The following is a 9,581-nucleotide window of genomic DNA, read 5'->3' on the forward strand; positions in this document are numbered from 1 at the left end:
TGGTTGAGCCTTGCATTAAGGGATATTTTAGTTAATTACAAATTAATCCTACTAAACAATTCTGTTTGTGAATGTCCCATATGGGACAGATATTATAATACCAGGAATTTTTCAAGCCTATTAATAAAAAGGTGGACATACTATCCTTGCACCGCTGGTGCCTCTGAGTCACACACTTTGGCACAGGAAGTGCTTCCCGCTCACACTACAGCCAGGAACAAACCACTTGAGCTAAGGGTGAACATTTTTTACTTTGTTTTACTTATCCTTCCCTGCAGATTGTGTATTTCTTACGACCTGGCTGACTTGTGTGTCAGGGTGTAATTAAAGACAGTTGGGAAAAGAAAGCAGGTATGGGCTCCTGAGGGTGATTGGGCCCAGGGCAGGGTATCTTTCCTATTGTAACACACAAGAATCCTACAACACTTTCCACAAATAGCGTAATGTTACCAATATTGTGGATCTCATCCTACAAACCAGGGAAACTCCTATAAACGTGTATTCCTTGTATAAAAAGAGTTCTACACAAGCCCTTATAAAAATATATTATTTTATTGTACAAAAGAATATACAAAATGAAGACATATATAGTATTTCATAATAAAGACAACAGAGGTTTCTAGGAAACTAATCAGAGCATATGGAGGAACTATGGTTATATATACATAAAGTATCTCAGGTGCATGTAAACAGTAAGTGAATCATAAAGTGCTGAATAATTCAAATATTATTGCCTATTACTCACTATGGAGTGCACCTATTGATTCTGTAGACATGTAAAGGACTAATAATTTCAATTAATATATAAATAGTCCAGACAATCAAAAAGACATCTTAAAAGTGCTGTAGTGCTTACCCATATTAACCTCCACTTCCCCTACACCGTTTCGGTGTCACTATTACTGCCTTGTCGTGTAAGGGTATTTATAAATATATATAATATCTGCTTATATACTATATATGTCTTCATTTTTTAAATTCTTTTGTACAATAAAATAATATATTTTTATAAGGGCTTGTGTAGAACTCTTTTTATACAAGGTATACAAATCTTTCCTATTGTGTATCTGAAAGGCTTTGTCTCTCAACATGTAATTTCATGTGTGAAATCAGAACTCAATGATGCACAGTCTTAATGTGGAGTTAATCAACCCTACAAGTCAGCTTAACATATCCATAAGTCAGTACCATGATAACAACCACCTTGCTTATGCCTGTAATAAAGAATAACAACATTATTTAGCAACAAATATAATAAGTGCCAGCATCAAAGTGTCTGCTTTTGCACAATAAGCCTTTCGGGCCCTCCTGGGACTGGGACCCACTATAGTCTGCTGTTACACCCTTCTTGGAACAAATCTAGTCCTGCCAATAGTGCGGCTCAAAGAAGTCCTTCTTTCATTGTTAAAGACAAAAAAGATGAAACGATATCAGCAATGTTAGATGAACATAACTCCCACTGTATGTTTCTCAAACCTTCTACACTCTCCTCGATCCTAATTGTTATTGTTCTGTTAAACAGGAAATGACTGAAACCACTTATGTATGTTTATTACAGATAAGGGCGATGGATGCAATCATCTGAGACACGTAATATCTTCCAAATGTCATCCTACATATTCCCACTGTTATTTTTAACACTGTTAGAACTGTTTGTATATTTACAGCTCAGCGGTTTAGTGACGGATCAATTATGTAAGCAAAAACGTCATCTTAACAAAAGACCTCACACTGACATCAAGAGGGAAGGGTTTAAGTTATTGCATACTAATTATATGTCATTAGCACTTATTGCTCCACAAAGTTACCTCCAATAAACTCATCTTCCTTATTTGTTTCTTTATGTTGATAACTCGAGAACTTGACAATCTTTGGTAATTCACCGAACCATATTACTGCTGTTTGCTAACCGTAGTAGACACTACAAACATTTGTCAATTCTAAATCTGCCTTGTGAGCAGAGCCCTATTTACTTAATGTATAGGTTTGTCTTTGCTTGCCAGTTCTAGTTGTATCATACCCTTTGAATGTTTTGGCTAGTAGAGCCTTTTTCAAGGGGCATAATGTTAGAGACTTGATACCCTTGACCTCAGCCTCAAGCTTGTGCCTGTTAGCTTGTCTGGTAAAGTATTGCACTTTGCTTGTTTATATCCGGACAATATGTCTGCATTATGCTTTTACTATGTATGTTTTTAGCACACATGCCACATCCATGGACAAACGTTGGCAGCAGGGGCGTAACTAGAAACCTCAGGGCCCCGGTGCGAGAATCTGTTAAGGGCCCCCCCAACCCCCAACCTCCAACCCATCTATCCCTTTCTCACTATCTCCCCTCTCCCTCCCTACCCCCCCTTCTCACGATCTACCCTCTCCCTCCCTACCCCCCCTTCTCAAGATCTTCCCTCCCTACCCCCCCTTCTCAAGATCTACCCTCTCCCTCCCTACCTCCCCCTTCTCAAGATCTACCCTCTCCCTCCCTACCCCCCCTTCTCACGATCTACCTTCTCCCTCCCTACCCCCCTTCTCACGATCTACCCTCTCCCTCCCTACCCCCCATTCTCACGATCTACCCTCACCCTCTCCCTCCCTACCCCTCTTCTCACAATCTACCCACTCCCTCCCTACCCCCCCTTTGTAGGTCACTTACCGTCAACTCTGTGTTGGGAGCGTGAGGCGTTTGTCTCGGGTGCCGGCGCTTCCAACACTGCACTCTGCGCAGCGCGCCGGCTGCAGCAGCAGCAGCGGCGGGGAGCAGAGGTGAGCAGAGACATACTGGATTTCTGTCAGTCAGGGGGGCCCAATAGTTGCCGAGCGGTCGTTTTCAGCAACCGCTCGGCACCCCTCGGGCCCCTCCTGACTGGCAGAACTCCAGGGCCCGGTCGCAGTCGCGACCCCGGTAGTTCCGCCACTGGTTGGCAGTACAATGAGTTGTACTGAAGAGCTCTTTGACTTTAAATGTGGAATTGTCATAGGATGCCCCCTTTGCCACAACTCGGCTCATGAAGATGTATATCCTGCTACATATGCCTCAGTCCAATTAAAGTTATTATTCTAAAGTGGAAATGTCTATGAGGAACAACAGCTCAGCCACAAAGCGGTAGACCATGCACACTCACAGTCGGGCTCCCGCGTGCTGAAGCGCAGTGTGTGGAAAAAATCACTTGCTACAGAGTTCCAATCTGCCTCTGGAAGCAACATCAGAAGAATCACTGTACGTCAGGAGCTTCATGAAATGAGTTTCCATGGCTGAGCAGCTGCACACACGCCGAAGATCACTATGTGCAATGCCAAGCATTGGCTGGAGGAGTTTAAAGCGTAGAGCCACTGGACTCTGAATTAGTGGAAACGTTCTCTAAAGTGATAAGTCATCCTTCAATATCTATAAGTCTGATGGACAAATCAGCTTCTGGCAGACTCCATAAACATTGCCAGAGAAATGAAGCCTGTTTTAGCTGCAGTAGGGTGGGTTAACTCAATATTAATGCCCATGGTTTTGGAATGGGATGTCCAACAAGCTCATATAGGTAAGGTGGTCAGATGTCCACATACGTTTTGGTCATATAGTGTACATATTAGCAGGTTGGCTCTACTACAGTAATGCGTAGATTGTTTTGTATAATGTTCATAGTAAAGTAAACCCTGCTTAGATGTCAAGCACCCTTTATAAAATTTTCTGTCAATATCAACATTATATATATATATATATATATATATATATAAACTATTAATAAGGTTGTTTAGTCACAGGAGAGAGGAAATGACAATTCTTAAAATTCCACTGCATAGCTCTTTCATTAGTGACTACACAAAAGTGACTGCACATCTGTTGAACATAGACCCCTCTCCCCCCCTTCTATATTTCCTCTTTCGTTTCCTTTAGTGAAAGGCCAGTGGCAGGAACTCTATAACTGCGAAAATCCAATGTCCCTGTTATCCTGGTTTTGAAAAGCACATACATATGATGGGATCATCAGACCTCCTGCGGCCATTCTACATTCTCCTGCTGTTCTTGACACACCTAGGGATATCTGTGTCCAATGTGGACTATGATGGTGAGTTTCAATTTTGTTTTGTTTTGTTTTTTTTGGGGGGGGTGGCAACAACATGCATCTGTAAAACCACTACAGATCAGTATGGAAACCACAGACGTGCTAACAACTCTTAAACTCAATTATTTGCACTTGAAGATGAGGGGATTTTTCCCAAATCCACATGTATCCAAAAGGATACCTCACTGGATTCCATTAGTATTTGTTTAAAGTTGTGCAATAAATAGTTACATTTCTAAATATTGGTGGTTATAATGGATAGGCATCCTTAGTAACTAAAATAATGTTTTATTATTATACATGTGTGCATTAGTTGCTTTGTTTGTGATTTGTCATGAGGTAACAGTTTAGATAAAGCTGATCCCCAAAACACAAAAGCCATTTGGAATGTTGGAAGCAACTCTGGGTGATTCTGCCATGGTGAGGAATGAAGTTAGCAGAGGCTGAGTCATATCTTATGCTTGCCTTATGCTTGCCTTGCAGAATTCACACATGCCAAGTTCTCATTAATAGATATAGGTTGTAATGAGTGACCAGAAGAGCACAATGTTGGAAGGGACAAAGCTGTTTAGCTACTTCCTCCTATCAGCCAAGCTTAGTTAGCTACCTTTTTGAACTCACACAAATCTAGTTGGAAGGTGTGGAATTGCATACCTCACAATGGGTCCTTTAACCCCTTAATGACAAAGCCCGTACATGTACGGGCTCAAAATGCATTGTTTTCAATGGGTTTAGGGACCGCCCATTGTCCTTAAGGGGTTAAACAAGGGTTCTACTTGTTACTTGTTACATTTCTGCTCCACAGGAAAGGTTAGGATGTTTTTGGAGACATTTTTTAAAACCTTTTTTTAATGTTATTGTTTTAGCTTTTTTCTTAGATTTTTTTTTAACTTTTACTTTTTAAAACTATTCTGCTCTGACCTATCAGGAAGCAGAGCAGTAGTACCCCTTGGGGCCTTTGCAGTCAGTCATTTGGTTCAAAACAGTAGTAATCAAAGCGATCAGAGACAGCACTTGATTTCCAGAATGACAAATATATTTGTAATTTGGCCATCAGTTTTATATGACAAGTATAGTAGTCATTATGCTCTACACACTCATGCTAAGACATACTCCCTCTAACATATAGTAACACATACACATTCATGCTCACACAAACACGCATACGTGCTTATGCACAAATACGTATACACTCTCACATATAAAGAGTCATACCTCCTTCACTCACTCCCTTACCTCAACCGCATTGTTTAACTGTGGGGTCACATAAGCTCTTGTTACGTGACCCTTCTAGGTTCCTGCCTGCCTGGTCTTGTCCAAAATTGTTTACAAATGGCTGGTCCGACTTTTGTAAACAATTTTGTAGCAGCACAGGGGCATCCTACCCCTGTGTGTCAGTGTTGCACCGCCCCTGATAAGTAACACCCAAGGCAGACCCCCCCCCCAAGTACACCACTATACAGGTGAAAAGACATTGTGTATGCATGTGATTGTACCTATGAAGCATATTTGTGCATGTATGTGCATTATACCTTTGTGTGTATATAAGTATAGCAACAAAACAACATGAGCAGCTCCTCTGACAAATGTAAAGATTTATTTTAATGCTGTCTTATCTGATGGGTTATGTGTTTAGATTTAGCTGACTAACGTTACAGTAGTTTTGTGGGAACTTTCTTTGCCTGATTGCTTTGTGTGTAGTTTCTTATATATAAGATACTTATATAAGATACTGTTTTGAGCTTTCCAATCAAAGACTGAATTGAGCTCTGGCTACTTATGGGTGAATAAAAAAGTTCCTGAATTGTAATAAAATGATTTGCTAATGCACTGTGAATGCTTGTGTATGTATTCGTATATATACTATATATATATATACGAATATATATATACTATGACCAAAAGTATGTGGTCATCTGACCATCACACTTCTTTGAGCTTGTTGGGCATCACATTCCAAAACCATGGGCATTAATATGAAGGTGGCCCCTGCCTTCATGCCTATAACAGCATTCACTTTTCTGGGAACACTTTCACAAGATTGTGGAGTATGTCTGAGAGAAGTTGTGCTAATTCAGCCAAACGAGCATTTGTGAGATCAAGTAATAATGTTGAATGAAAAGGCCTAACTCACATTGGCATTCCAATTCATCTCAAATGTGTTCTGTGGCGTTAAAGTCAGGGGTCTGTGCAGGTCACTCAAGTTTCTCCACAACAAACTCATCGAACCATTTTTATGGACCTGTGCTTTGTGCACAGGCGAACAGCCATGTTGGAACAGGAAAAGACCTTCCCCAAACGGGTGCCACAAGTTGGAAGCATAAAATTGTCTAAAATGTTTTTTTTTATGCTGTAGCATTAACATTACCCTTCACTGGAACTAAAGGGCCTATCCCAAACCCAGAAAAACAGCCCTAGACCATTATTCCTTCTCCACCAAACTTTACATTAGGCACTATGCATTCCAGTAGGCAGCGTTCTCCTGGCATCTACCAAATCCAGATTCATCCATGAGACTTACAGATAAGGAAGCATGATTCATTACTGCAGAGAACACAAGTCCATTGACCGTGTGCTTTACACCGCTCTAGCCGACCCTTTGCATTGTACATAGTGATCTTCAGGTTGTGTGTAGCTGCTCAGCCATGGAAACCTAAGTTCCCAATGTACAGTGATAGTTTTGATGTTGCTTCCAGAGGCAGTTTAGAAGTCTGTAGAGAGCGATGCTACGGAGGACAGGCAATTGCTTACACACTCTGCGTTTTAGCACTAAGGAGCCCTGTTCTGTGAGTATGTGTGGTCAAAAGTATTAGTACACAATTCTTAGCTATTATATTATGAATAATTATTATAATTATTGTATTCTGGTGTTTCAATCAGACCCATTGCCATATGTGTATAAAATCAACCACCTAGCCACACACCCTGCTTTTACAAACATTTGAAAAAAATAAAAATAAAATGGGCCTTTCTGAAGAGCTCAGTGAATTTAAGCATAGTACTTTCGTTGGATGCAAACGTTGCAATAATTCAGTTCCTGAAATTTCATCCCCTGTTACCTCCACAGTCAACTATGTGTGATAATATTGGAAAGTGGAAGCGTTTAGGAACAGCAGCCACTCAGCCACAAAGAGGAAGGCCACCTAAAATCAGAGTGGAAGCTGTTATAGCGGGACCAACTACATATTAATGTCCATGTATTTAGAATTCAATGTCATCAAAGTTCCAGTTGGTGTAACGGTCAGGTGTCCCTGTTGTTCTTTAAGTCAAATTGTTATGTGATATACTACTTGTTATGCCCTGTCCATCCATTGAACAGCTCTACAAAGTATGATGTCGCTATATAAAATAATAAATAATAATATACACTGTTCAAAAGTTTGGGGTCATATAGCTGTTTTCATGGCAAACAAGGACATTTCTAGCTGTGCTAACATAATTGCAAAAGGGTTTTCTAATGATCAGTTATCTAATTTAAGTTTAAACGGCTAACACAACATGCCATTGGAACACAGGAGTGATAGTTGCCTATGAAGGGCCTCTCTACGAGCTCTGTATTCCTTGTACGAGCCCCATAATGCCTATGAATGTCTATAAATTTCATTTCTTACTACCCCTATTCCTTTTTTAATTGCAAATGTAAAAACACATATCTAGAAAGTGATAAAATCTGTTTGCTAATCTCTCTTATTTCATATCCCCTACCAGATTACGACAATGAAGACCACTCAAACGAGACAGAAACTTCTGAAAACATTCTGTGCCCACGGTCATTCCCAGGTGAATTTATCTTGAAAGAGAACAAGACTTTCTTGGTGATCTCCACATCCTCCAGGGCACACCTGAAAAGCCATATCACGGTGGTGCTGATACCTTCAATCTACACTATAGTGTTCTTGGTGGGATTGCCTTCTAATGCCCTTGCTCTGTGGATTTTGGCAACCAAGGTCAAGAAGATGACCTCCACAATATTTCTGATGAACCTGGCAGCTGCAGATCTACTGATCATTCTTCTTCTGCCATTTAAGATATCATACTACTTTCTTGGTAACAACTGGATCTTTGGGGAGGTGATGTGCAGGGCTTTTACTAGCATCTACTATGGCAACATGTACTGCTCAGTATTGCTTCTCATGAGCATTAGTGTGGATCGTTATTTGGCAGTGGTCCATCCTTTCTTTTCCAGGACATTTAGAAACAAAGTTTTTGCCACTGGCATGTGTTTTACCTCTTGGATAATTGCAATTTTGTCCATTCTACCTTTGGCAACCATTCGACAGTCCTATCCTCTGGCAGACACTGAACTTACTGTGTGCCATGATGTCCTGCCTAGAAAAGAGCAGGCTGAATATTTGTTTTATTATTTCATGTCCCTCATTGTTATGTGTTTTCTTCTCCCCCTGGGCATTATCATGTTTTGTTATGCATCTGTAATCCGCTCTCTGATGCTGAGTGGGGATAAATATGCCTATGCTGTCAAATTGACCACCCTTGTTCTGATCATTGTGGTCGTCTTATTGACTCCCAGCAATGTGGTGCTACTTTTACACTACTCTGAGTACTGTCTTCATACGTATGGGGACCTCTACTCGGTTTACATGATATGTCTGGCCATCAGCTCTATAAACAGTTGTGTAGATCCCTTTGTATATTACTATGTCTCTGAAGAGTTTCGGGAAAAGGTGATGCATCAGTTTCGGAAAAGCTCCAAAATGTCAGTTACTTCACTCAAGACTTCCAAAGAAGTCCTCCCTGTCAGCTATTCCCACTCTCACTCTGTGCTTTGACACTTCAAAGACCAAGATGACATCTAAGAAATTGAATGGGAGACAACACATACTGCAAGGCCATACTAAAGTGGAGAAGAGCAAAGTGACTATAAATGTGCTGAAGTTGATTAATTCCTCTGAAGAAGACCCCTTGTTTCAAGAACTGTTATTTCAAATTATAAAGCAAGGGAATAGAATTCTGTTGTGTTAATTGCAGTGCGGACAACATACTGCTGTGGAAAGATTTTTTTTTTTTTTTTTTTTGCAATCATACCATAATTACAGTAACTCATTTATGTCTCAACCCAGAAAGAAATAAAAAGAAATAAAAAGAAATAAAAGAAACATTCATGTTCAAAATGTCACCAATATAAAACTACTGTCCTGTCAAATGTTCCAGAAAAAAACTAATCTATTCCTAGGCATTTGCCTTGCAGATTAATGTAACAGGACATGGTCCTGATTATAACAGTTATATCTCAGTTTTGTTATTGGTTATTAGTGGGTTGTTATGTATGATATAATATATTCATATAGTTGGTTATAATTATGCCCCATTGGTACTAAAAATGTACTTGAGATTTATATCCAGGGATATTTATGGCACTACATTATAACATTGACATAAAATGTGAATATGTTGTGTTAATTACCGTAATAGACTTTATTACCCCAAATCCTCTTCAGCCAACAAAAATTTACTATCAGGAGTATGTTAACATGTTAAAAGTGAAAACAAGATTCAATGGTTGGTAACCCTGGA

General features: G+C 39.9%; 1 protein-coding gene across 1 annotated transcript; it reads left to right on the forward strand.

Moving 5' to 3' along the window:
* The first annotated feature begins 3,887 nt into the window (after positions 1–3,887).
* On the forward strand, positions 3,888–9,194 carry F2RL3 (F2R like thrombin or trypsin receptor 3). Its single transcript, XM_053456038.1, has 2 exons — positions 3,888–4,052; positions 7,758–9,194. The coding sequence occupies exons 1-2, from the start codon at positions 3,959–3,961 to the stop codon at positions 8,834–8,836; spliced, it is 1,173 nt and encodes a 390-aa protein (XP_053312013.1). The 5' UTR covers positions 3,888–3,958; the 3' UTR covers positions 8,837–9,194.
* The last annotated feature ends 387 nt before the right edge of the window (positions 9,195–9,581 follow it).

Source organism: Spea bombifrons, chromosome 1 (assembly GCF_027358695.1).
Source record: "Spea bombifrons isolate aSpeBom1 chromosome 1, aSpeBom1.2.pri, whole genome shotgun sequence".
Taxonomy (NCBI): domain Eukaryota; kingdom Metazoa; phylum Chordata; class Amphibia; order Anura; family Pelobatidae; genus Spea; species Spea bombifrons.

What these genes read in the sequence shown, in the direction of transcription:
- F2RL3 (XM_053456038.1), top strand. Translation starts at nt 3,959, where the DNA reads ATGATGGGATCATCAGACCTCCTGCGGCCATTCTACATTCTCCTGCTG. An exon ending in GTCCAATGTGGACTATGATG is followed by an intron (nt 4,053 to 7,757) that starts GTGAGTTTCAAT and finishes ATCCCCTACCAG; the next exon opens with ATTACGACAATGAAGACCAC.